The sequence below is a fragment of the Phyllosticta citribraziliensis genome, assembly GCF_038025025.1.
Source record: "Phyllosticta citribraziliensis strain CPC 17464 chromosome Unknown J3D65scaffold_4, whole genome shotgun sequence".
Lineage (NCBI taxonomy): Eukaryota > Fungi > Ascomycota > Dothideomycetes > Botryosphaeriales > Phyllostictaceae > Phyllosticta > Phyllosticta citribraziliensis.
Genome location: NW_027117341.1, coordinates 1,354,639 through 1,381,286, shown reverse-complemented (window position 1 = coordinate 1,381,286; position 26,648 = coordinate 1,354,639). Strand labels below are relative to the sequence as shown.

The 26,648-nt window shown below is 57.5% G+C and overlaps 7 protein-coding genes across 7 annotated transcripts; 3 read left to right on the top strand and 4 right to left on the bottom strand.

Annotated features, from left to right (window-relative positions):
* Positions 1-2: 2 nt before the first annotated feature.
* On the bottom strand, positions 3-3,481 carry J3D65DRAFT_619500 (putative COPI vesicle coat beta). The gene is made up of 7 exons (XM_066799757.1): positions 3,230-3,481; positions 3,000-3,084; positions 2,910-2,941; positions 2,498-2,850; positions 1,532-2,447; positions 1,322-1,485; positions 3-1,273 (listed from the first exon to the last, which is right to left on the bottom strand). The coding sequence occupies exons 1-7, from the start codon at positions 3,245-3,247 to the stop codon at positions 73-75; spliced, it is 2,769 nt and encodes a 922-aa protein (XP_066656968.1). The 5' UTR covers positions 3,248-3,481; the 3' UTR covers positions 3-72.
* A 587-nt stretch (positions 3,482-4,068) lies between these two features.
* On the bottom strand, positions 4,069-7,904 carry J3D65DRAFT_291538 (uncharacterized protein). Its single transcript, XM_066795149.1, has 3 exons — positions 7,738-7,904; positions 7,632-7,688; positions 4,069-7,583 (listed from the first exon to the last, which is right to left on the bottom strand). The coding sequence occupies exon 3, from the start codon at positions 7,512-7,514 to the stop codon at positions 4,194-4,196; it is 3,321 nt and encodes a 1,106-aa protein (XP_066656967.1). The 5' UTR covers positions 7,515-7,583; positions 7,632-7,688; positions 7,738-7,904; the 3' UTR covers positions 4,069-4,193.
* A 4,800-nt stretch (positions 7,905-12,704) lies between these two features.
* Positions 12,705-15,233, bottom strand: J3D65DRAFT_619487 (uncharacterized protein). The gene is made up of 2 exons (XM_066799756.1): positions 13,396-15,233; positions 12,705-13,183 (listed from the first exon to the last, which is right to left on the bottom strand). The coding sequence occupies exons 1-2, from the start codon at positions 14,932-14,934 to the stop codon at positions 13,130-13,132; spliced, it is 1,593 nt and encodes a 530-aa protein (XP_066656966.1). The 5' UTR covers positions 14,935-15,233; the 3' UTR covers positions 12,705-13,129.
* Positions 15,234-17,355: 2,122 nt separating this feature from the next.
* Positions 17,356-18,163, bottom strand: J3D65DRAFT_666393 (TIM21-domain-containing protein; the record flags this gene model as incomplete). The annotated part of the gene is made up of 3 exons (XM_066802918.1): positions 17,356-17,447; positions 17,500-17,599; positions 17,648-18,163. 3 exons carry the CDS (start codon positions 18,161-18,163, stop codon positions 17,356-17,358), a joined length of 708 nt encoding a protein of 235 aa, XP_066656965.1.
* A 224-nt stretch (positions 18,164-18,387) lies between these two features.
* Positions 18,388-19,734, top strand: J3D65DRAFT_601756 (P-loop containing nucleoside triphosphate hydrolase protein; the record flags this gene model as incomplete). The annotated part of the gene is made up of 3 exons (XM_066798059.1): positions 18,388-18,450; positions 18,506-18,791; positions 18,812-19,734. The coding sequence occupies 3 exons, from the start codon at positions 18,388-18,390 to the stop codon at positions 19,732-19,734; spliced, it is 1,272 nt and encodes a 423-aa protein (XP_066656964.1).
* A 1,041-nt stretch (positions 19,735-20,775) lies between these two features.
* Positions 20,776-21,859, top strand: J3D65DRAFT_666391 (uncharacterized protein; the record flags this gene model as incomplete). Its single annotated transcript, XM_066802917.1, has 2 exons — positions 20,776-21,262; positions 21,324-21,859. The coding sequence occupies 2 exons, from the start codon at positions 20,776-20,778 to the stop codon at positions 21,857-21,859; spliced, it is 1,023 nt and encodes a 340-aa protein (XP_066656963.1).
* Positions 21,860-25,053: 3,194 nt separating this feature from the next.
* Positions 25,054-26,391, top strand: J3D65DRAFT_619476 (uncharacterized protein). Its single transcript, XM_066799755.1, has 2 exons — positions 25,054-25,261; positions 25,316-26,391. Exons 1-2 carry the CDS (start codon positions 25,220-25,222, stop codon positions 25,925-25,927), a joined length of 654 nt encoding a protein of 217 aa, XP_066656962.1. The 5' UTR covers positions 25,054-25,219; the 3' UTR covers positions 25,928-26,391.
* The last annotated feature ends 257 nt before the right edge of the window (positions 26,392-26,648 follow it).

Genomic DNA, 26,648 nt, shown 5'->3' with positions numbered 1-26,648 from the left:
CGCACACACACACACACACACACACACACCCAAGAACTACAAACAAGCGCGCAGTCCAGCAAAAGACCTCCCCTACTCCTCCTCTTCCGCAGGCGCCGCCTCGTCCTCTACGTCGGCAGCATCATCTGCCTCCTCAGCATCAGGTTGGGCGTCGTCGCCATTGGTGTCGTCGACCTCCTGCTGCTCCTCAGCCAGCGCGACGACCTCCTCGGCCTCGCGGATGGCCTCCTGCGGCGCCTCCTCCTCCTCGCTCTCGACGTCGACGAGCTTGACGCTGCCGCCCTCGCGCTCGAGCCGCAGCCACTCGTCCCACTCGGGGAACATGTCGGCGTCGCCAGCCTCGTCGACGAGCTCGACCTTGGCCGCGGCCGCGGCCGCCTCCTTGGCCGCCTCGGCCGCCACCGACGACGGGTCGAGGCTATCGGGGGCGTCGTCGACGTTGATCGAGGCTGGGACGGGGCCCGGCGGCTGGCCCAGGAGCCGCGCGACCTTTGCCTTGCCGTCGCGCTCGAGCAGCGCCTTCCAGCGCTTGACGAGGCCCGGGCAGCGCGAGGGCTTGTACGTTTGCGCGAAGAGGACGGCCTCGGGCACGCGCGCCGTCTGAACGAGCAGGTCGATGCACGCGTCGACGTCGCCGACTTGCCACAGGCACGAAAAGGCCACGTTGTGCGCCGACTGCTGCTCGGCGAGCGACGCCAGCTGGCGCAGCCCCGCCGCGTTGTTGGTCGAGCTGTGTAGCAGTAGCAGCGAGCCCAGGTCCTTGGCGTGCGTGAAGCACTCCTCGGCCAGCCGCATCTGCCATGCCGCCAGCGCCGTGTCGCCCACTGTTTTCCACTTGTGTTCGACGTCGGCTTTGCGCGCAAGCTCGAGTGCAATGTCGAGTTTACCGAGGGAAAGCGACAGGTCGAAGCGGTGCTCGTCGTCCGTGGCCACGTCGAGAGCTTCCTCCTTATAGCCCTGGCCTTCAAGGAAGCGCGCAATCTTGCTCTTTTGGTCGGCCGGGATGTCGCCGAGCATCTCCATGGCCGTCTCGAGCTCCCCGCGCAGCACCAATGTTTGGTACTCGATAACGGAAAGAGAGAGAGCATACGACATGACGCCAACATCCTTGTTGCAAATGTAGACGCGGCCATCGCGCGGCAGGTAGCCCAACACGTAAACCGGAGTGTCAAAGTGGGCGACGGTGTAGGTTTGATCACCGACGAGGTAGTTGAGTCTGTTGGTGCTGTTTGTGTACACAAAGCAGTCGCCTACCCACTGACCGGTCCGGACGCTGAAGACAGTTAGTCATTTTATCCATTGAACATTCGCAAAAACCCACCTCTCGTTGACATCGGTAATGACTTCGAAAGCGGCCTCGACGCCATCCTCGTCGACCTCGCCCGCCTGAAGGGCAGTGATGTAGTCGTCACGCGAAAACCGGAGGACGTAGTAAGTGTCTTCGCAGGCGAGGGTGACCAGCTCGCCATTTTCCGACCAGTAGACCTGCCATTGTAAGCCGACGCCCTGGAACGAATAAGCCTCAACTCACGTTCGTGGGCTCAACCTCGATCCTCCTGACGAGTTGACCAGACTCCCAGTCGAAGAAGCCAATGCCGCCTTGACCCTTGACACCAAGCAAAGTGCCACCGCTAAGTCCATCGGCCTGGTAGCCCACATTCAGACTGCCGTTGCTCTTGACCTTGAAGTTGCGGAAGATTTTGACGCTGGTTGCTGATTCTCGAATGGCGTAGTCCTTGTCGTTTTCCTTTGATGCCCAGGCGAAATCAAGAGCAGAGCCAAAAGCCTGGTTGCGCAGGGCAAGCGCAGTGTAGATGATGTACTCGCCATCACCACAGACGGCGACGAAACGACCGTTTGGCGAGTGGGTCAGCGTTTGCGGGTAAATTTCAGTGGAGCCAAGGTCCTTGGCTGGTAGGGTCAGGTATTCTCCGTCGTTCAGGCTCTCGACGCCCTTGATGACTGCAGACAGAATTTCCGAGTGCTTTGCCCAGATGATTTTGCCATTGGCATCCATGCTCACCGCAGGCTCCTCGCGACCCATCTTGACAACCACTGCGCCGTCATCGAAACCAACTGCCACACCTTGCCTGCCGCGCTGGTAGCTTACACACCAAGCGCGCTCCAGGCCATAGTTGAGCGACTGCTCGAGACGGTAGGTATTGGCGTGCCAAATCTTGACCGTGCCATCTTCGGAACCAGAAATGATGACGGGGAGTTCTGGGTGGTAGACGGCGAAAGAAACGTTGCTGGTGTGGCCTTCGAGAGTCGCAATCAGCGCCTTTGTAGTGTAATCCCACACCTTGACGGTCCGGTCGTCTGACGTGGTGAGGAGGTAGGGCTTGTCGGATTGCGGGTAGTAGTCGACGTGGTTGACGCCCTTGGTCTCGTGTGCTTCGAGTGTGAATCGGGGCTGGGGTGAGCCCAAGCTCCAAATCTTGACGGTCCTGTCGTTCCATCAGTATCCTGCCAGCTCCGCCAGATTCGACCGCCATACCTGTCAAGACATGCCGACGCAAACGTGTTGGTGTCCTTGGGGTTGATGGCAAGGCCCATGACGTAGTGCGCGTGGCCTTCAAAGACCTGAACGCACTTCCAGCCTCGCTCCCAATCCCACAGCTTGATGGTCATGTCGTCCGACGCCGTCAGGACGAACGGCTGATTCGGGTGGACGCATATCGCACGAATGTAGTCAGGGTGGGCTTCGAAGCTCGTAATCTTCTCGGACGTGTTGTAGTTGTATACGCGAAGTTGAAAGTCGTCGGAACCGCACACGATCCAGTTCTTGCGGGCAATAAAGCGGCCGGCGCGGACGGGAACGTCGCACAATTCAAACGTCTTGACGATGGCCTACGTTGCTATCGTGTCAATGGCAAATCTTGGTATTTCGCTCCCCAGAGAAGACTTGCCTGTGTCTCATATGACCAAATGTGACAGTGGCCTGCGTTGGTGTGAGCTTCTCGACTTTCCCTCATCCTCGATCTTGCGCTTCGACATACCGCTGTACAATGTGGTGAGGACCCATGGCTCCGTCGGGTGGAAATCAATGCCCTTGACACGTTCACTCCTGGCAAAGAGTTGTCTCTGCAGCGCAATGTTCGAATTAGTTGTTGTGCTTCCATTCGAAGTGGGAAGAAAGCTCCCGCCCAGGGAGCCCATGTTTGCTTGCGAGCTTGCAATGCCAATCGGGACAGGTGTAGTTGCATCGCAGATGGCAGTCCAGCCGTACCTTTACGTCGAGCCTCATGGTGGGCGTATGTGTGTCTCAGGGCTGATTGTTGCACCGCGGCAAGGGGATGGCGAGCTGGTTGAATCGGAGACGTGGCTTGTGGTGCGCACACAGCCAGTCAAATCGAGGCGGAAATGTTGCGACTGGGTGTTGGATGCCGCTGCGCAAACGAAGTGGTGGAGTGAGGGCGCAGGGCAGCTGCGTGGAGTGTAATTGTTGGTGCCGCGGGCTGGTATTGGAGACGTAGCTTCGGGGGCACGTTGGCGGAGGTGTCGACTCGGGCCGCGCCAAGATTTCGGAGCCTCCCTCCCAACCTGTTCCGCCGGTGACGAGCAGTCCGTTCGTTTCCACGACACTCGAGCACAACAATTCAAGCAATTCGAGTTCGACAGCTTCTTCTTTCATTCACTACATGCTAAGGTATCCTCCAATCCTAATCTTTGAGTATGTACTTGACATCAGCCGAGTCTTCCGCCGCCATCTCGAGCTGTTTTTTTCTTGCGGGCCGCCATCAAAAACACATGCGAAGCCCCCCATACTCTTGTGACATTTGCTCCATCGTAAGTTTGAGGAATAAATAAAACAGTCTAGCTTCTTGGTGGTCGAAGTCGTAGACAGGTATCTAAGAAGGGGAAAAGGAAAAAAATGGCATAGTAATGGTATGGATACCGCGCGCTGGCTGCTGAATGTGTGATGTGACCACAAAAAATGCATAATGACAGATCAGAAACAAGGAAATGGGCGAAGGTGGAGGGGGAACAATGAGCGACGTGTGAGAAGGCGGGGGTTCAGCAGATGAGGGCTTCTCATCTGGGGCTCAAGGGCAACGCGGCGTAGATCGAGAATGACGTCGAATCACGAGCCCACTGCCCCTTTCTCCACCTCTTTTCGCAAATATGATACAGTGAACGTGACCTCGTACGCCTACAAGGCCGTGAGAAATGATGCGACCGACCGCAGACGTTTAGTTCCAGCCCAGCGAGTTCTCGGCCATGACGGGGGCGGAAATCTGGGCGGTTCGTACGCTTCGGCCGTTGCTGCTGCTCTGGTTGCTTCCTCGACTGTTTCTACCACCAGGCGTGTTGCGACCTCCTCTGGCTCCAGACATCCAAGGACCACTGCCCGAAGAACCGTAGCCGAGGCCAGCAGCGCCACCTGAAGAAGGGACAGAGCTTGAACGCTCGTGCCTTGCCTTTTTGTTCTTGTAGCGGCGAGCGACAAAGATCATACCGGCTCCGTACACGGAAACACCAGCAATGGTGCCCATAGCGACACCCATGGCCGTAAGGTTCACACCAGTACTGGCCTTGCTGCCGCTCATGGGATCACCACTGCCGTTGCCGTCATCGTTGTTGTTGCTGCCACCGTTCTTAGACGAGGAGCCGCTGCCAGAGTTGCCCGATCCTGTGAGGCCGCTCAAATCGCCGGCGAGGATGGGGAACGTTGGGTCGATGAAGCTGCACAGGAAGTTGATGGTGTCCCCTAGCGAAGCGTCCTTGTTGTTGTAGATGGCCGAGTTGGTGTTCAAAAGATCGAGGTGGAGCGTGTCCACAAGCTCGGTCGGAATGTACATCAGGACCAAGGTAGACACGTAGCCCAGCTTCTCCGTAGTGTTGTAAGAAGTCAGAGTGACGGTCTTGACCTTGTCCCGAGAAATTCCCAAACCATCAGCAACAGCAATGGGCATGTAGGTGGTAAGTTGCCATCCAGTCGTGTCTGCGTGCTGAACAACAAACGGCCAGTTGAAACCGCGCTTGAACCCAATTTGGATCTCGGTGCTGTTGGCCGGCTGCTCCGGCATGCCTCCTGGAGGAGCAATGAACTTGGGGTAGACGGTAGACGTGGACGAAGGTGCAGCAGAGGATGTACCCGTAGTCGAGGGGTCGAAGACGATGCTGGTGGCAACGGTATAGGTGGTTGCACTGTCCGTGCCCGTGGGAACGATTGAGTAGACCGGAGTGGCAGAGGTGGTCGGGCTGGTGGTGGTGGGGGCCAGCGTCGTTGACGGAACCTCAACCGAAGAGGAGGTCTGGACCGGGGGAACGACTACCACAGCCGAAGAGCTTGAGCTGGAGCTGGACACCGTAGTTGGGGTTGGCGTGATCAAAGTCTCCGAAAAGGGAACGGTTGGAATTATGATGGGAGTAGTTGGGGGAGACGGCAGCTTGGTGCTTGTAGGCGTAATAGTCTCAGTGGGTGAAATGACAGGCGCGGTTCCAGAAGGAGTAACGCTGGTTGAAATGCCGGGGCTGACAAGAGTTGGGGTGAGAACTGGTGTTGGCTTGGGCTGCGACGAAGGGGTGAATTGAGACGAGGCAGGTATTTCAGTCAAGCTGGACAGGAGCGACGAGAGGTCGACGGTCGTCGGCGAGCTGAGCGGGATGATTGGAGTCGTGGGCAGTGGAAGCGGAAGCGAGACCAACGGGGTTCCGAGGAGCGATGAGAGCAGGTCGGGGGAGCCTGTGGTCTTCGATCCGATACTGGACGGCGTCACCTGAGTCTCTGTCGGAACCGGCGGAGGAGAAAGGATTGGAGTGAGGATAGTGCCGGCGCTCGTGACGATGCTGTTGACGCCAGACAAAATGGAGCTCAGCTCGCTGGTCAGAGGCAAGGGAATGATTCCAAGGCCCTCGCTCGACGTGGGCGCAGGAGTGGGAGCCGTGACGTTCGTCTCGGTACCAGTGGCACCAGTGGCAGGGCCAGGAGTCGCGGCGGCAGGCTTGCTCGATGGTGTAAGAATCGACTCGATGGCAGATCCCGCAGACCCAACGAGGGACGACAAAGGCGTCGCAATGGGGGTAACGATGGATCCAATTTCTGAGGTCAAAGGAGACACGACAGATCCAATCTCTGACGTCAAACCACCAAGCGGCGTCGCCAGAGGCGTGAGCACAGAATTCAGGCCAGTACCCACGTTGCCAAGCTCAGAAGTCAGGCCACCAAGAAGTCCTCCTCCATTTGAAGAGCTGGACGTAGGAGTGGGGGGAACCTGCGGAGCGGGCGTTCCAGGCGTGCCGGGTTTGCTGCTGCTGCTGCTGCTGTCAATGATGGTCGAAAGGCCAACAATGATGCCAGTGCCGGTGGAAGACTGCTTTCCTGGTGTTTGCACCGACGGGGCCCCGCTCGTGGGCTGCACAATGGGGACATTGCCACCGCCGGTACCTGTTGCAGATGTTCCAGGGGTGGGGACGATCGCCGGGGTCTGAGACGAGGGTGTCGTAGGGAGAACAGTGGGACTAGAGACCCCACCAGTTCCAACGGCGCTCGATTTGCTCGTTTCGCCAGGCTTGGTCTCGACCGGAGTGGGGGACGAAGACGTAGTTGGCTGCAAAACTGGGCTCAAAATGCCACCAGTACCGAGCAAGCTCGTCACAGGAGAAACGATGCCGCTGCTGCCCAAGAGACTTTCCACGGGAGTCAAGATGGGCTGCAGGATGCCTCCTGTGCCGGTCGTAGACGAGGCCTTTGGCGTAGGAGTTGTAGACGACTCTGGGGTCGCAGGCGTCGGCTGGACGATGGGAATAGACACGCCACCGGTTCCTGTGACGGAAGACTTGGGAGTTTCGGGGGTACCTAGAGCCGATGTCGAAGATCCTTCCGGGGTGGGCTTGACAACTGGAACGGTGACGCTACCGGTGCCGACGAACGAAGTCGGAGGACTGTTGACGGGCGTGCTAGTACCAGTCGGGGTCGTCTTCGATTCTTCTTCCTTGGGCGTCGTCGGTTGGATAACGGGCACGCTAGCGCTACCGGTCCCAGAGAAAGACGATACAGGAGAAGTCTCTACAGGGGTCGGAGTGGAAGTCGTGGGAATGGGTGTCGTTGGAGTCGGAGTGTATATGGCTGGAGTAGTTGCCGGGGGCGAGACCTGATTCGTGGACGCTTGGTCGATGATTGTCGAGGTTCCAGAAGTCCCGGGAATGACGAATTCAGTGGTGGAATTCACGCTCGACGTTGGGACGACGGGTTCTGGCTGAGGTGGCGTCGGAGTCGACGCTGGTGTGCTCGACAGAATGCTGGCCAACTCGGTTTTCGACAGGCTCTCCAAGATGGATTGAAGGTCGGTTCGCGAAGTCTGAATCGGGTTCGTCGTAGGCGGAGGATTGGTCTCGGGAGCTGTCGAGATGGGCGTCGTGGTGTTGGTGAAACGCTTGACATGTCTCGGAAAATAGTACTTTGGCTTTTTCGGAGCGTCCCTCCTAGCTTGAGCGGGTGCGGCTTCGGCGACGACCCCCTGAAACGACAACAGGGCAATGGCGGCCCATGTCAGAGAATCTACCTTCATGACGTATTACTCCAGTATGATACAGATATGCTCAGCAACGACTAGATGATGAACGAAGATGACTTTTGGCTGCTGCCGGTCAGTACTCGTCGTATGAGGCTGGTGGGTGGGTATGACCGACTGTCTCTGAATGTAAAAACGAGTGTAGTGAAACTATGAAGAAAAGGAGTGTATCTGAGTCCAAATCAGCATGGTATCTGGTGGATCAAAAGCAGCGACGTACCTGACTGAATCCAGTCACCAAATCCAGTGCGCAAAGATGGCAGTGAGTTTACGGGAAACTTTACAATGCTCAGAAGACCATCCTGCGAGCGCGAGCGATTGATGCGAAGGAACGTGGACGGCCGAAGGGTCGGGTCAAGCCAAAGTCACGTCGCAGACCGTCGAGGGACAGGCGCGCAACGGTGCTTTGTTTGCGAGCGACAATGGCGACAGGTCGTGGCGTCCAGTAAATCCTCGGCGCGGCGGAGAGGAAGGCTTCTCGACCACGAATGAACAAAGCGACCCCAAAAGTTGGCAATTGATTAATTTCCACGACTCGTACGGGCCGGCGAACGCGCAAACGGTCAAGGCTCCGATAACGCGACTATTGAAGAAGCGGAAAAGGGGAGCAGAGGTGGATTGGCCGAGGGTTGAGCAAAGTCAAGGAACGTGGGGAAGCAGTCGTCCGGGCGGCGCGAGGGATGGGAGCAACAATTATGTTCAGGCGAAAAGAATTGAAGCAGACCAAAGCAGACAGAAACGAGTGGAGGGGATTCGCTTGGAATCGGAGGGACGATCAAGGAGCGTGGAGTCGGTCTTTTTTTGGAGGCACACCCAGGAAAGTCTCGCCAGGGAGAGAAGGGGGGGGTGGAGACGACGGCGGCGTGGTTGACGAAAGGTCGACAACCAAAGATGACCGGTCGGGGCTTGTCGATGTATACACGGGGGGGGGGGGGGGAGAGAGCGTGTGGTGTTTGGAACGAGATGAGGAGTGAGGTTCGTGGCGGCAGCCGGGAGGGAGGTGGATGCGGCCGGCTTGGGGCCTAGGTGAAGCGAGAGCACAGGAGCAGCAGCACGCCCCGGGCGCAAAGCAGGGACGCAGCGCTCGAGCAGCAATGGGCGTGCATAAAGGCTTGCACAAAGCGTCGCCCAGCAGCGGTGGATTGTCTGAAAATAACTAGGCAGGCCGTAGAGCACAGCGGAGGAAGTGGAGACTGGAGCAGCAGGCGACGGCGAAGCGACGGGCGCGAGGAGATGGAGAATTGGCGTGGGGGAGAGAAGACGGTCGAGCGAGCGAGCGAGCGAGCGAGAGGGCGTCGTGGAGGAGGAGAGCGCTGAGGCTTGCGGTCGAGCGGTGAGGAGCTGCGGGATGGGATGGGACCTGATGGGACAGGATTTGGGGGTTTGTGGTGTGTGGTCTCGACCTGAGCTGGTGGAGCGTGAGAGGAGGAAACGGGCGTTTGCCAGTGGCAGTGCGATGGATCATGGGGCCCCTGCGAAGGCAGGGATGGAGGCCTGTGCGAAATTAAACGCGTCGCATCAAGGGTCAAGACGCCGAGGCCAATCGGGCGAATCCGCCAGCCAGACCAGTGACCTGACCGCACACTGCGCGACGACAGCGACAGCGACGGCGACGGCGACGGCGACGGCGACGGGACATGTCACCACCAAGCCTTGGAGGGCAAGACCATGGCCAGGCTAGGAATCTTTGGTGTTGGCTAGCAGCGACGCATCTTCACCATCACTGCACGCGACGGCCATGGGATCGTCTCCATTTCCCCGTCGCACAGTCAATCTCCGCCCGTCTCACCCTCTCGCCGGGCGCGAGTCGTGCACAAGTGCCTTTGTGAAAGACCTGTCAATGGCTGTCAACTGCCGCCCGTGGTACGTGGCCAGCCCAGGCCATTACTGCGCTGTGCCTATTTTTCTTTTATTTCCTGCCTCGCCGTGTCTTCAGCTGCAGCCGTTTCATCTCTGCCGGCCCCTCTCGCTTCCAATTGTTTCCGCCGCTGCAAACATTCATCATTCCCTCTCCCGTCCAGCGAAACGGCCGTCAGATGTCGTGATGCAACGTCCAGTAGCGCTCCCCTAGCCCAGCCCAGCCCAGGCCGCCGTCTTAATGCGGGCAACCCGTGGTTTGCATCGTTAGTCAGGAACTGGCCTCGCTCACCCGACGCCCGGCTGATCTCCAAGATTCCCCATCCGCACTGCACCCGCGAGGCCAAACGCTGCACATTCCATTCCGGATCTTCGCCGCCAAGCCGCGACGACGCCTTGAACTCGTCGTCCGTTTTTGCCTCTGCTCGTCCATATTTAGCACCAACTGTCCAGTCGGGCTGCCACCAACACCAACCTAACAATCCGCCGCTCACCTGCTAAACTAGCCCCATCCGCCGTCAGAGGTCCCATTTTTGCCAAGGCTGCCCTGAGTGGGTGTCCTCTCTGTTCAGCGGAAATGCATGTCATCTATCGACGCACTGGCTCAATATGGACCATTGATTTTCCGAGACCAATCTGCCCGCTCAAGCGCTCATCTCGATTCATCGCAGGACCTCGTTATTGATGATCGCAACATCAGCTTCGCAACTTGCCGGCGCCCGGGTCCCTTTGCCGCCATCAGATGTACCGTGGATGGTCTGGGCCGTAGTGCCGTTCGGTTGTTGATGTGCGGTCGATTCCCGGTCGGTCGTGCTTACCGGTCACATGATCGACCAGGGAGCCCCTCCCGGTCCCTCCACTACTGGCACAGGAACGGACCTTACCACAGTCATCAACACCTACCCCTCAAGAATTCAATGCTTGTTGTCGACACTTGCCGCCCCCTCCGCTTTATTCCGCCCAACACCTGTCGCATTTGGCATTGTTGCCGCCATGGCCCTGAGGAATCTAATCTGATTGGCACAGTGCCTCTTTCCAGCGCCGTGGTTTCTCTTTGTCGTGGGTCCAAAAATACTTCCCCTCACAACCTTATCTGGACCACTGTCCTGCTAACCCAAAAAGGTAAATTGATAGTTCGCCGCCCGTTGGCTGGGCTTGTTGCATCCGCTTGCCTTGACGAAGAATTCAACCATTCCTGCATCACATTCAGCCCAACAGCCTGTTTGCTGCCGGCCTACCCGGATGCTCTCTCTCACCACAAATCAGACTTGCCTGTCCCAACTCTCTTTGTCCATCCATCCACTCTCGATGACGCGGCTCGCAGGTGCATTTGCTTCCTCCCGCCGCCCACCAAGATCCCAAGCCCAGGGGCAAGAATTGGGCCTCGGTGGTGGCAGCGCTCGTATACCCACCAAACCATCAGGAAACTAGCGAATCGTGAGACGAAGTGGCTCCAGCTTTGCTATCCGCCACCTCACCGCCGAGTCCGTCCTCAGTAGTCAGCCGAAAATCCACAAGTCTCGACGTCAGACTGTCAGCAGCGACGTCAGAAGCCAAAGACAAGGATTGGCAGTTCCCGCCCGTGAGGGGATCGACACCCGCCTCCGCAGAACGCGCAAAACATGCAGCAGTAGGAGCTGCTGCCGCTGCTACTAGTCAGCCTTGCAAACATCATGACCGTCTTCTAGCTTTTTTCCTAACCGGCTTACGCCCTCGCGCGTACGGCCCCGGATCCCCATTTGGCGCTGCATGCCCGCAACCTGCCATGTGTGCGCCCGCAGGGCGCAGGGAGGCGACTCCCTCAGGTCGATCGTCCCGGGCGGTCGAGACAAACAAACGTTGTCCGTGCGCCGACCGCCCGCTGCCCGCTCTCCAAACCAAAACCCACACACCCGCTTCCGCTCCCGCCTGCAGACGACGCTGCATCGGCACCGCGCAACTCTCCGACCGACCACCTCTGCTACATCACCATGTGCGCGTCGCCCAAAGCGGGCCCGGCAGCAGCAAAGTCTCGTGTTGGCCGGGCGCTCGCCAACAACACGGGCGCGTCAGCAACGCGCTCGTTTTTTCCCCGCTGCTCCGTCTATACGACCTCGCTCACGCCATGCCCCCGTCTGGAAAAGGCCAGTGGGCACTACTGGATTGGCTAGACTGCTCGTCTTTCTGACTGTTTCCCCGGCGGCGATGTTTTTTTCGCGGGTTCGTGTTGGCTGAGAGCTGTACGACGCGGGAGGGATCGAATGCGATGGATGATCATGTCTTTCGCCGCGCGTCCCACTGTCTGCGTCGTACTCGACCACTCACTACTCGACTGCGTGTCTGTCTGCCTGCCTACTGATTCCCTTGCCTTTTCCGTCTGACGCTGACTTGACTGACTGACTGATTGCCTGTCTGTTGTTGATTGACTGCTCCCCATACGCACTGCACCCACTTTCCTTCTTCTCGCCTTCCTCCCTCCCTCCCCACAATGCAGTCAATCAATCAATCAATCCCCCACACGCTGCGTCTCACGAGTCGCTGCAAGTCGTGTTGCTGACCGCCTGCCTGCCACAATATTTCCGACACGCTCGCACGCCATCAGCAAGGCAAGGCAGCGCGCTGTGTGTGCACAGCACAGTGGTGGCTGGGAAAGTGGATACTGATACTGGATACGCACCCCATAAATTGATGGGTGCGGCGCGTGTGACACGGGGCCAGCACCCAGGCGGCTACGCTCACCTACCTAGGTAGCGACTACGTGTGGTCCCTTGCTGTGCTGTGCGTGTCTGGGTTGTGCTGTGCTGCGCTGAGCCGCTGAGCTCTGAGCGATGGATAGACAGATAGATGGGGGGGAGTAGAGGGAGTAGACAGCTAGTGCATGAGAGAGGAAAGGCGTGTCTGCGCATGAGAGTTGGCGTGAGGTGTTGGTAAGGTAGGGACCCACCTGGCCATTATTGCGTGCGGCGCTGCTTGTCTGTCCGTGTGATGCCGGTCGTAGAGAGCAGGCGGTAGACACCCCTTCTTATATTCCCTCAGAGAATGACACTGGAAAGCGAGAAAGAGATCAGCCACCATGAAACGAACACAAATAGCTACAACGCGTGCATGGAAAGAAAAAAAATGGTAACAAGCCCACAAAGAGACATCTCAACGTCATCTTCACACCCAAAACGGCAGAAATCAAAGACGACACGAAAATAAGTGTCGAAAGGAGTATCAAGGAATAAATCGTTCACGACTTTTCTGTTTACTCCACGCCGCCTATTTCTCCCTCTCCCCCTTCTCGGCCCTTTGATTCCCTTCCCTCGTCTTCTCCCCTCAGCAACCCTGTCCGCCTCAACTCGCCAATCCATCGCCTATCTAGTTTCTCTGCACACAGGCGCGGAGGCTCAGCTAGCCAGCCAGCCAGCCAGCCAGCCAGCAATCGTACCCCAACACAAACAACAGGGCTGGGCGACTGGGCACCACATCTCAGCACATTCTGTGCGTACGTATAGTCTGCATACACGCTCGCCGTCGTATTAGCGTAGACGACTGTCTACACACGAGACAGACAACCCCGTACAGACCAACAGACCACCACATTAGGCATACTCCACGACAATTCTCACCACTCAGTCAGTCAATCCAGCATCACACGTACGGAAGGCGTGGTAAATTTATATCCAATCAACTAACCAACCCTTTTGTTTGTTGCGTCATTCGATGAGTTCGTCAGGTCGTGCGTTCGTTCATTCGTCCATCCAAGCGACGCGTACACACCTGCACACATCTCTCTACCTACCACGCCCGTCGATCATGTCAAGCCCGTCGTCAACGCTGCTGCTACCGTATGTATCGGCCCCTTCTGCCCCGCCTACAGTGGGTGCTTTTCCACGACACGCGCGCTCCCATCAGTCTACTCCTGACATGCGTACTCGGCTGGCTATCTACCCACTTCCCTAACTTTTCTCCTCTACCAACCTACCAACCCACCCACATATCAAACACCACCGCCCCTCTTTCCGCCCCACCACCACCCCGCTCATTGTCATAACATCAGCTCCGCCGTGCGCTGCGTCTTGCGCCGCCCATGATACACGCAAATGCCCCTGCCGCCCCCGCGATGCTTCGGCGAGAGCGGGCACAGCGGGCTGCCGGGCAGGTGCTCGGGCACGTCCCAGACGAACTCGGGCCCGCCGACGACATCGCCCGCCGACGCCGCCGTGTGCGCGACAGGTCTGGTCGAGCTGGCCCCCGCAGCAGCTGGAGCGCGGCCGTCGCGATGCTGGTGTTGGGTGGCCGGGTGGTTGTGGCTGTGGCTGTGGGTGCTCTCGTTGGAGTGCGTGCTGCGCAGCGAGCGAGGAGGCGCGTGGTCGCTGCCAACAGCACCAGTAGCGGTAGCAGCAGCAACACCAGCAGCAGTACCAACACTAGGACTACTGCCACCGGCTGGGGGAACAGGCGAAGGCGGGGGCAATTGTGCTATCCCGCCCACCGCCGCACCTCCCACGTCGTCCGCCATGATCTGATCCATTCTCACGCGAAACCAATCGCGCGGCTTGGGCGGGCCGCTACTAGAAGTGCCGCCGCTCCCCGTCGAGCCCGCCGTGTATGTGGACTCGGGCAAAGACCTCGCCTCGCTGCGCGTCGATTCGCGGCGCACGCGGCGCAGCGCCGTGTTGGCTGTTTTGCCGGGGGTGACGGGGGGAGTGGGTTTGGAAGGGGACGAAGGCGAGTTGGCGGTCGTGCTGTTGCCGGTGCTGTTGCGGTGCGGAGAGGAGAGAGGACGATGGAAAGACGTGATCGAGGTGCGAGGAAGTGCCGTCGTGGTCGACGAGGTCGCTATTGATGACGTCGACTGCCGCGGCTTGATGGTGGCATCGGACAGCACCGTGGCGTTTGTCGTTGCCGTGTTGCTGGTTGCCGATGTATTGGCCGTAGCAAGCGATGTCGTCGTTGCAGTGCTGGCCCTCGTCGAGCGAGAGGGCGAGTACGGGTACATGTAGCTGATTGGCTCTTCTGACGTCGTCTCGTCCGGCGTCGTCATGTCTGGCTGTGACATGAGGACGGCGTCCGAGTCCCAGTGCCCTGACGAGGCGGCTGCCACCTGGCGGCGGATGCGCGGCGGACGTACCGGATTTGCACCCAGGGCAGGGGTTTGTGGTGCAGGAGGTGGTGGTGAGGGTTGTTGAGTGGAAAAGGCGTCGAGCACAAAGCCTGCGCGTTTGGTGTGTGGTGAGATCGGCGTGATATCTGGGGGGGAGAAGCCAGCGGGGAAGGTGCGATTGCGGACTGTCCCGCAGCGAGCCGTGTACTCAAAGTACTGGGGCTGCTTCTTAGGCTCTGACTTCTCTGGTGACTCGTCAGGAGTTCCGGGTGGTGAGAGTCCTCCCAAAGCGCTGCCAATGAAATCGGGACTGTAGTATCGCCTTGCGTCCTCTTGAGCGTCTTCTTTGGCGTCCTCCTTGATGTCGACGTCGACCCTGGCGAGCTCTTCCGGAACCTTGAAATAAGACGTCCGCTCGCGTCGATCGATCCGACAAAAAGGTGTGAAAAGATCGGGAGTCTGAGGTACAAAGCCATGGCCACGTCCAGCCATAGGAGGCTGAGAGGCGCTGGGATGTGACGAGTTGAGTGGCGACAGCAGTCGGTCGCGCCGTACGCGCGTAGGCGACTCGGGGCCTGCAAGAGGTACCAGTGCTTTCGAATGAGGTAGCGCATCGGCTGAGGGGTGTTAGAACGAGTTTTACATAACGGTTGTGATCCGTACCTTGAGTGAAGCCTTCCGCAGGGTTCAACGCCTGCACTTCCTGAGGTTGGATCACCTCCCCAATGCTTTGCGCATCACTCGCCGACAAGGGCCCAGGCCACAGCCAACGCTTCAATGAGCGCCTTGACTTTTGCTGATAAAGCTGTGTTGCAGTCACCTTTTTCATCTGGACCGCTGTTGCCGTGTCTTCTTCCACTTTGTTTGGGCTTAAGGGTGGGCTGAGAGACGGGCTCAGAGGCGGATCCGAATGCCCGCTGCTGCGTATTGTGTCTCTTGATTTCTGGCTTCTGTGAGATTTCCACCGCGGAAAACTAGGCCGAGGGCGTTTTCCTGACACAGGTTTTGTGTCTTGCTTCTCAACACTGTCCCACGAATGGCCCGAAGTCTGAAGCGGCGAGTAAGTTTCGTCTATCTGAGCTATCTCAGATGTCGGTCCGCTGTTTGATAGTGTGTTCAAGCTTCCCGGAGTAGTGACATCAGTCGAGGGTGGCAATATGGGAGGTGAATCTATTGGTGCGACACCTGCCTTTTGGGCTGCCAGGGCGTCTGTCGATGGCTTTCGCATCATCAAAGGCGTATCTGGAAGTGGCCAGGGTGATGGCGGGGTAGTTCGGCCCACGTTTGACTGGGTGGCCGTAGCAGACGTCGATCGAGATACCTCTTCTTCGTCGGACTGGTTGCGATTGCTGCTAGAGGTGCTCCATCGTCTGTATCTTCCATCGTAAAACTTGCTCGCCCACTCGCTTCTGTCCACATCTATCAATCTCATATCAGGAGCGGCATGACGCGCAACCTTGCGAGCCATGCTACTGAGCGAGGACCCGGCAGACGTTTTGGAAGATTCAGGGATTGAAGAGTCGCTATGCGTGCGATCGGACGATGATACAGTCGAAGGGCCGTCCGATGCTCCGCGAGTGTGGCCTGAAAAATATATCCCAGTTTCGTCGGCAGTCCCGTCCATGATGGCTTCTCGACCAGTTTCTTGAACATAATGCGCAAAGAGGCCGGCGTAGTCAATGACGTGGTCCTGGGAACCATCGCACTCGTCAGGAGACGTGTAGCTCCATCTCGATGTCGCGGGAGTGCTGAGGGGAAAGTCGAGCGGCGCGTCAGAGACCTCGTTCGAATCTTCCAGGACCGATTGTCCGGCCAGATGGTCCCGGGCTGAATGCAGCATGATTCTGCAATCGTTACTAAGCGTCTCCTGCACAACAGGCGCGGCACGGGAGTCCCATGGCATGAGAAGTCGCGTGAAGCGTTGCTGTGGTTCTTGGCCCAAAGGTTTGCAGACTGAAAGAGCCAAGGAAAGCAAGCAGGAAGTATAATGATGACGATGAGTAAGGTTACGTCAAAAGAGGATATAGGGTGTAGGTTGAGCAATGAGAGAACGACGCTGGCTTCGAGAAGCTCAGTCCGAAGGTTTGGTACGACAGAGCGTCGAGCAGCGCTGGACGTTGAGTGGCTCGCGAGCAGGCTTTCGCGAACCTGCATAAGAAGGAAAGACCATTGCCCAATGCCAAAGGCAGATGGAAGGTCGCGGGTCGCGGATACCGGGTTACACCTGCTTCTTCTTCGGAACGACGAGTAGCTCGATAGCGATGTTGTCTGCCTGACACGAGAAATGGGACAGTATAGCAACTCGAGACATGTGCATGAGCCGCAATCCACGATGTTTTTGATCAAGGGGAATTGTGGTGGCACGACTGTTGAACACGGGTCGGAACGCTCCATCACACTTGTCGAAACAGGCCATCCGTGGTTCAGGTTGATGTTGCGTTGAATTGGTAGCATGGGTCAAAAAACCCTATTGAGTCTGCCGCTTTTCCAATTGGTCCCGTGCTGGTTGGGCAGCATCAAAGCACGACGGCAAGTAACTCTAACTCCTGGCGGGCGACGCTTGCCCGAGTACCGTCCTCCAAACCTGGAAATTTCCATCCGAATTTTTTTGTTGGTCGGCGGAAATATGCTGTGATCATCGCAACGTTGGCAGAGCCGCATCATATCTGCGCAAAGGGCTGCTGCTATGCATACCCAATCTTGCTCTTTGAAGCTTGATAATGCTCATTTCCAATTCTCGTGCTCTGCTGGCTTTTCCCTTCATCACGCGAGTGCAATCCCTCGGGACAGCATCGATGGACATGTGTCAGGCGTGCCTGAACCTTAATCGAGCGCCGGCAACTCTCACAGGCTTCTCGGCACGCGCTCGCCTGGTGGTTGGCGCTGCATTGTATCTTGCAGGCAATCGTCGCCTTACCACCATTTGATGCCAAAGAGCTTGCCAGATTGTCTCTTTACAGAAGCAGACAAGGACTCCGCATTTTCCAGGTAGATCCTTCGGTGGCCTACAAATGTCATTATCTGCCGGGCGTGGACTTCGCCAGAATCTCGACTTACCTGGCACATCAAGGGTCAAGGTCTGATAATCGAATTCGCTCTCTCCAGCTTTTTGGATCATGTGTAACCTGACTGTGCCTTTATTAAGAGGTCCTTTGACCTGTTTCGCCTTAGCTGCGAGCGCAGGAAAGGAAGCATGGAATCATACAAAAAAGTGCATGGTCAAGTGGACATTTCCAGCCTTGTCTTGCTCCCGTTTGGATGGGACTGTCCATTGGCGGGCACGTGGATTGGGGTTTTCAGAAAATTCGACAATCTGCTTTGGATCGCCAAGCACTTCGACGCATCTTGAGTCGTTTTTGATCTTGTTCAAGGCCCGATGGAGCTGGTTGGTTGTGCCTTCTGGGGATATGATTTCGGTGAACATGATGTACACGAGGGCGCCAGTGGCGACGATGCCGGCAACCACCAAGGCAAAATTGAACGACTGCTGCGTCGAACGGGCGGCCTTTTCGCGGGCGGAAAGCTCTCCCCATGGCACGTAACCAGTGTCGTTTGCGATGGTAACGGCTCGTCGCTTGGTGGTGGAGCTCTGGGATTGCGAGCCCGTGCTGTGGTGCGTGGCGTAAAGTCTGCACCGCGATTGCGAGAGACGCGGTGGCTGCAGTCTCGATAAGCCAGCGAGACGGCCCTCGATGGCGACGCGGTGGAGAGCAGTAGCCATGGCGCGCCGTGTGATGATGCTCTTTTGGTGTTGAAGCATTGCTGGGAAGCTCCGGCGCGCTGCCCGCAGACCCAGCCAGGTTTTCAGCGCCACCTACCTAGGCGCCACACTGGGCAGTTGACCCACCCGCCAACACCTCTCCACGTCAACCGCTCGCTCGCTGTACATACGCTTCGCACCCTCCATCTGCCACCTACCGACGGGTGCGCGTAATCGCAGGCACAATGTCCAACCAAGGATGGAAGAAGTTTTCATACGTGGGCGACCTGTTGATGATTACGGCCGCCGTAAGTCTCGCGAGCGACCATCTCCACGGAAGCCTTTGACTAACGCCTACTGCAGCCCGTCTTGATGTATTTTGTGGTGCGCAACATACTCGCGCGCCTAGACCCCGAAGCTGCCTCCAAGGAAGAGGCCCGTCAAAAGTCCATCGCCGCGAATCGCAAGTTGAGAGGAATACTAGCAAGACAAGAGGAAGAGGAAGAGGAGCAGGGCAGCATACAGAAACGGCTCAACAAAGAAGAGATGGTTCTCACACCGTATGAGCAGACGATTGCGATGGAGGTGGTCGCACCGGAAGAAATCCCCGTCTCGTTCGAGGGTCGGTATCTCTCGCGTGGGCTTAGACGTATGCTGACAACTGTGCAGATATTGGAGGACTCGAGGACATAATCGAAGAGCTCAAGGAATCCGTCATCTACCCCCTCACCATGCCACACCTCTACGCGCAGCAGTCGTCGCTGCTCTCGGCCCCCTCCGGCGTGCTGCTCTACGGTCCTCCCGGCTGCGGCAAGACGATGCTCGCCAAAGCGCTCGCGCACGAGAGCGGTGCCTGTTTCATCAACCTACACATATCAACATTGACCGAAAAGTGGTACGGCGACTCGAACAAGCTCGTCAGTGCCGTGTTCTCGCTGGCTCGGAAGCTGGCGCCTGCCATTGTCTTCATCGACGAGATTGATGCGGTGCTGGGCCAGCGGCGATCCGGCGAGCACGAGGCAAGTGGGATGGTCAAGGCCGAATTCATGACGCATTGGGATGGGCTGGCATCGGTCAACGCGTCGGGCCAGCCACAGCGCATCTGCATCTTGGGCGCCACGAACCGCATCCAGGACATTGACGAGGCAATTCTGCGGCGCATGCCTAAGAAGTTCCCGGTGCCGCTGCCTTCGGCTCACCAGCGCAGAGGCATCTTCAAGCTCATTCTCCGCGACACCAAGGTCGACCGTGCGCACTTTGACCTCGACTATCTCGTGCGCGTATCAGCAGGCATGAGCGGGTCAGACATTAAAGATGCATGCAGGGATGCGGCCATGTGCCCGGTGCGCGAGTATATCAAGGAGAAGAAGAAGAGTGGGGGCGGTCTGCAGGGCGCGGTGAGGCCGGAAGAAGTTCGCGGGCTGCGGACAGAGGACTTTTTGGGGCGGCGAGGCACAGTTCACACAATGGGCGACCCGGAGAAGGCCATGCCGGATGCCGAGTCGATTGACGAAGGCAGCGAGAGCGACGCGGAGATTGGCAAGGTGGAGACGGAGGCGAGCAGCTTGGGCGAAGAGTCGTACGCATCGTAAGGTAATGATTGTATAGAGGACCTGGACTGGCGTTTGGCGTGGGCATGGCGGGATGGGCACGGCTCTTGGGTGGCTGCAATGACACGGCGGAGAACACTCACGATCTGCATGGACTTGGGTAGTATATCAACTCATTATCAGAGGCAGAGGTACATGGCGTGGTCGAGGATGGCTCGAAGCAGAGGCCATGACGATGCTGACTAAGAGCTTGTGGTGAGAGCAGTGCAACGTCAGCGCCGATGATGCGTGAGTGTAGGAGCACAGCGCAAGAAGTAGTAAATCACAGTCGCACACATGTTGATCTGCTCCGATTGCCGCGGAAACAGGGCAGCAGTCGTGACGGTCGGCTGCAGGCACGCCAGGCACAGCACCGCACTCGACAAGGACGGTGCCACGACGTAGCCGTAGCCGTAGCCGTAGCCGTGGCCGTGGCACGGCGAAAGATGGGATCCGTCTTTTTTTTGGCACTCAGAACGGGACGAAAGAGGCTGAAGTGGGATGTGCCAGCCACAACCCTGCCCATGGTGAGACTGTTTTCGTCGTCGGCGTGTTTCAGTCGTTGGATGGCTGGTGGACGCTGGCGACTTGGGGTGTTGGGAGAGCGAGCGACGGCGATGGAAACATGACCTCAGCACCGGCTGCAGAGATGGCGCGGCGCGATACATCAGATGTAAACATTCAACGAGTCCAGTCGTTCTCATGCACGCTGGCTGCATGCCCAAGGGGTTCTTGTTGGAGCAGAGCAGAGCAGAGCAGAGCAGAGCAGAGCACCGCTCCCGCTCGTCTCCCAGCCACCAGCCGGGATCCATACCATAAGCGCTGGTTCACCAGGACCATCACGACGACTGACCTCTTCAATTATCTCTGCCCGTCCCACCTGCCAACCTCCTCCGAGAACCACGGCCAAGCCCTTACCCTTTCCATCCGAGAGCCTGACCTGACCCAAATCTAACCCCTGCACCATCCGCGTCGTCTGCCGCTTAAATCCTTCTGCCTACCGCTTCCCACCCCCATCCCCTCTCTTCTTGCTTCCTCCTCAGCATGTTCTTCAAACGCCGCTCCCGCGCAAACTCCTATCTTGAGGAAGCCGACTCGCCTTCGCAGCACTCCAAGAGCTTTGAAAAGTACGACCGCCCGCCCTCTTCGCGCCGCGACTCGGCCCCCGCGATCCCCAACCCTTCGCACGATCAGGTCCAGTTCGACAAGGACCCTGGTGGCATGTATCCGCGCCCCTCCGCGCCTCAAGACGCTCACCACTCTGCTCCGCGACCCATGACGAGCTCCGCTCACAACTCCATGCCTCCCATGGACACCAGCATGTACGCCGGCATGGGCGGTGCCATGCCGCAAAAGACGGAACCCATGCCCGACCTGCTCACCCGCGCCTTCAACGAGGCCGTGCGCCCCTACACCGAGAAGATTGAGCACCTCGAGGGCCAGATTGCTGAGCTCAATGCGTGGATTGAGAGTTTGGAGCAGCAGAGGGCAGAGGTCCATTCGTGGATCGACAAGCGGGGCTTGCGACCCGGTATGCTTCCATTCCTGTCAAACGCCGCACCCGCCGAACGTCACCGACTAACCACGCTCAGATGTCCCTCCAAACATTGCCAAACACATGGACAGCGCCGATCCGACGGCCGCCAACACTCTCAACGCCCAGCTCGACCGCAAAATCACCATTGTCAACTTTGACCTGCACCGCCTGCAAGATGACCTCAACGACAGCATCTCCTCTGCCCACTTCGCTTCGGCCATGGCCAAGTTCCTCCCCGACATCCAGCGTCTCGCCTCGCTGCCTACCGGCCCTCGCTACGCCTTTGACCTGATCCTCAAGCTCGGCGGCAACCTCAATTCTCACGGTGGTCTGGATTCGGGCGACGCCGATGACATTGCCGCGCGGAGGGAGTTTTACGGCCGCCTGGATGCTGCCATGGTCGACGTTGTGCGGCGCCGCTTTGACGAGCGCGAAGAGTGGCCCGTCCAGCGCGAGATCAAGCGCATCGAAAAGACGGCCGCTTATCTGCGCAACTTTGGCGTCGAGCCCTACTTCCCAGCTACTCTCGACATTATGGAGAGGAAGCTCCAGGGCGTCAACGGAGGCACCAGCCCACCTCGGTACACGTAAGCGACACATCTCCATTCCATGTCTCGGCTTGGGGTGGACGGGATTTCTTCTCTCCTTGTTCGGAACGACCCAAAAGCAACTTTCCTTGACGAAAATAATTTTTCCTTGCCAACCTAATTTGGATGGACGACGATTACCAAAAAGGCGGCCGAGAACGCATTCTGATTCGAGAAACTTGTCCTACAGCGAGGCCACGATCATGATGGAGTGACTCATTTCAAGTCTAGACCACGAGGTCGAGGAGCAGGAAGGCCAGTGCCGCCGCCAGCGACAAAAACACAAGGCGAATACGACCGCTCGTCGTGCTGCCTCCCATACATACCGCGATTCGCCTGATCTGCTGGCCAAGTGGCAGCTCGACGACTGGCTCTGATGGCTGAACCCAACCATCGAACGCTAGACTCGACATTCCCCTTGATCATCGGAGCATCCGCCGCGCGATCCGGACGGACGACATCGCAACTCCAAACCCTCTCCATTTTCGCCACCAGCAGACCACAGTGTGCATAGTGTTTCAGGTATTTTGGTTTCCCGTTTCAAGCTCCGCGCTTAATCATCTGCCGGGCGGAAAGCTTCGAGACGAGGCGAATGCCCGCCACACTGCCTTGGCGCTGGACTGGTCTGAATAACCCCTTCTCAAACTCTTTCATAGTACCCATTTCCTTGCTTCATTTTCTTCAATGTCTGGTGTGGTGGTGCTGACGAAGTGAACTGCTTGATCTTGCTGCCTTGCAAATAACGCCGTTACGACCTGCTTGCTTGCTACTGAGTTGAGAGGAAGCGCGCGTGATGATTCCCCTGCCTGTTTTTTCCTTCAACTTTCCTTTTCGTAGTGTAATGTCTTGATCTCGTTTCTTTTCCTTCCTTTTTGACCTACTCTTTTGCTTTCAACCATTGCGCAACCGGATCGGCCTGGACGAATCTCGTTTGTTGGCTTGTTTTTGGCTTGGATCGGGGCATGTTTGAGGGGACATCAGGCTGTTATGTGCACCATGTTCTTGCGAGGAAACTTGTGGATACAGTGCGGATTGGGCTTGTGGGAGGACAGTGTCGATGGGCTTGCGGCTTGTAGATGAGCTTGCCGGAGGAAGCGAGGTCGAGAGGGTATCAAATGAATGGGTTTCCTGTGATGAATGAGGATCAGACACTGGAGGAGGAGGTACGGACGGGTATGGATATGGTAGAGCATGGAAAGATGAGGAATAGGGGGTCACGTCCGCACAGTGTGGTATGGGCTGAGATTGTGGGTGGGTATGTAGTAGCTAGCTAACTAGTTAATTTAACGACGTTGATGACGACACAACCAGGCCTAAGTCTTTTGATTCGTTTGCCTGTGAAGCTGCTTGCTGCTGTTGGCTTTTCCAATAACGCATTTGTACATCTGCCTTTGGCTTTGTCGCTCCCTCTGGTCCTGCCTCTCTGACTATTCTTTGCTCAAACCTTTTGCCTCTTCTGTTCTCTGTTCCCTTCCTTTGGCGTCGGTATAAAGATGAGCTTCCAGCCTCCTCGCTTCTTCCTCTGCTAAACACGTCCCTGATCCTTCAAATCGACCGACACGCACCACGCGCACAACCCGCTCGCTCGCTCGTCCTGAATTTCAAGCGGCGCCCTTGTTCCAACCGGAAGGATGCGAATCTTTACATCTGGAAAGTTGTGCTGAACCACTGTTCATAGAGTACCAGGGGCTCTATCGAACTATCCTGCTACTTGTCGTCTCGTGGTTTTGTGGCGGACGCTCCCGCCATGGCGTGACCGTCCGTCACTTTCAGTCTTTCAGCGACAGTGCAGGCTCGCTTGAGCGGTGTCTTGTTCATTCAGTGCTACGAGGGGAAACAGACGTTTACACGAAATTTTGTGAGGAAGGACTTGGTTTTGAGAGTGTCGTTGCGTTTTCTGAAGTCTGCGTCGTTCATGGCGGCACTCAGTCATGTCATTTGTATCTCTGCCATGGTGCTTCCTTGGAAGCTGTCATAACTTGCTGCCAGGGTATAGTCGCGTTATTTCAAGGCTCATTGAGCAAGAAGTGAGCAGAAACCTCGTGCGTGATGCTGGAAGTCGATATAGCAGGAGAGGCATTCACAGATTACATGCACTTCAGCGACCTGCCAACCTTCTCCATGGGTCCTGCCCGAACCCACACTGGTCGAGATTTGACATGGTCAGCCAGAAAGGCTTCGTCAACATCTGTGAGCTCAGTGTGTGTCCATCAGATCGTCAGGCTCGAAGACGGGTGCTTCCTTTGGAAGTGTTAGAACAAAAGCGCCAGGCATTCACTTTCAGCCTGTGGGGACACCGGCTGTAGACCTTTTTTCACACGAAATCGATTCGTGGTGTTAAATTTCACTTGAATTCACTTCAGTATATCGGTCTGAAAATTGCTGGCCTGTTGGCACCGCCCACCACCGCCTACGACTTGGTATATAAAACCTTTGGCGGCGCTCTTTTGTCGTAACGTCATCTCAACACCGCTCTTCTCTACACGCCGACCACAATTCTCCCCGTCCACTCCAACGCCGCACTACGAGACGACGTCAACTACATTTCTCACCTTATACCCAAAAATATACCATGTCTTCCTTCTCTCTCAATGCCTCCCGTGCTTCGGCACGCAGCATCAATCTCAAGCCCAACGACCCAAGGCTTGACTTCCCAGCGCATCCCGCCGACGAGACGACTGCCACCACCACCGACCTGCTCCAGCGCGCCCAAAAGGAGCTGACGCCCCTCTACGTCTCCATCCTCGAGCGCTACCTCTCCTCCACGGGTATCGACCGCACCGAATACCCAATCCTCGTCACCGCCCTGGTTCTCCTCACCAAATCGTCGCCCACGGAGGACCAGCTGATCCAAGCACACGCCTCCTTCTACTCCTTCGGCTCCCACGCGCTCATCGCCTACTTCGACAAGAGCGTTTGGGGCGAGCTGCCCGTGCGTGCTTGGTACCAGTATGCGGTGGCCAAGACGACGCCGAACCCGCCGGCGGAGGTCATCTTGCGCTGGGATTGGGACGGCGCCCAGATGCAACGCGCTGTCGAGGATGATGCGCGTGCGGTTGTGGCCAAGGTCAGGCGGTACCTTGAGACGGATCCGGAGCTCTTGGGAGATATCTGCCGTGAGGGAGGTCTTGAGATGTTCAAGCTCCAGGAGCAGAACGACAACATCGAGGTCGATGATGGCGACAACCAGGTCGACTACGAGTGTGACAGGGTGCTTGACCCGGTCGTGTCTCAGCCTCGGGGTGTTGGCGCTGGTCAGCGCGTGCTGCCCCCTTTGCAGCCGGAGCTCGCCTGGTTCGCCGGCACCAAGAGGGCGTTCGAAGAGACCGAGGCGGATGAAGAACGCGAGGTGAAGAGGGGACGAATGGAGGGAGAAGTCGAAGGAAGCTCGGCACATGGCATCCAGGTGAGCATTTTCTTAACTTCAACAACATCGATTCCTTCTGCTAACGCTGTACAGCCCAACCAACCTCAGCCCGACACGCCTCTTCCAGGTTTTGACGCCTTGCCGCTTGCCGCAGACATCCTCGCAGCCAACGACACCGAGGCTGGTCCAGTTTTCAAGAGCGAGGAGCCCGTCAGCTCTCACGGCAACCAAAGCGAAGTCGTCTCAGCCGCCGACTCTCTTGCTGATGCCGAGGAAGACACCCAGCTCCCAGATCCCGATGAGCCTCTTCCAAGCATCGAGTCTTGGGTTTCGGATGTTGAGCCACTTGCAGACGCCAACTCGAGTACCAAGTCGCCATCTCCGGACGTCGAAATCATCTCGCTCAGCAGCGACAGCGCGTCGGAAGAAGACATCGAGTACGTCGGCGAGCACGTTGGAGCCTGGGGAACGAGGCTGGGTCCCTTGGTTATCGGCGACGACGACGACAACAACCTCCCCCAGCAAGCCGAGCCACGTCGCAGCGTCCAAGTGCTCGACTTGACGACGGAGCCGTCCACCTCCGAAGCCTCTACGCAAGACGACGACGGTAACGACCAGGCCCCCAGGGACGATAGCGCCGTCTCTGGCGTCGCCAACTCAGGTCTTCCGTTTGTGGACATCGAGGAATTCGACAAGACGACGTAGCCGGCCGGACTCGACGGCATGAACGAACCAGCTCGGGCCCATCATGCCCGGCGCTCCCGCCGCAGGCTCAGTCCCCAGCCTCGAAACCTGACCCACGGCGAGCTGGCCAGGTTCAACAACGCCCCGATCAGTCCGTACTGCTCTGCGGGCTCCTCCACGTTGTCCGCAGGCCAAGTCAACGGCAGAGCTGGCATGTGCGCGAAATGCAGGCACCGCTTCAGCGAGGACTGAGGAGGGATGTGGGATGGGGGAGAGAGGCAGTCGGGCTGGCTGTGGGACTTGGAGGGATGCGGACGAAGACGTTGGGAAAGACAGCGAAGGGGTTCGGAAACTTGTTGGCTTCTTGGCTTAGGAAAGATGGCAAAGCAGGCCAAATCATGGCTGCTACGGCTTAAATCAGCCGGAAATTTGGGACGAAGGTGTACACTACAGACAGTCTCTTTGCTTTATTGCTTGGGTATTGGGAATGAAAACGTATTCCTCTTCTTCTCGTAGTTGCAAGAAGGTATGAAAACGGTGACTCGGTGACTTGAAGCTGGAAAGACCTACCTCTCGAAGACCTACAATACTGACTTCGCCATGAGAACATTCACGATAATGGCAATTCTGACTACAGCCCTCAATTCAAGGCTCGAAACACTCTTGGAAAGATCATATAGGCTGTCCGCCAGAACGCGCTCTCAGCGCTGAGCAATCACTCGACTGAGGGCTACCACTCAAG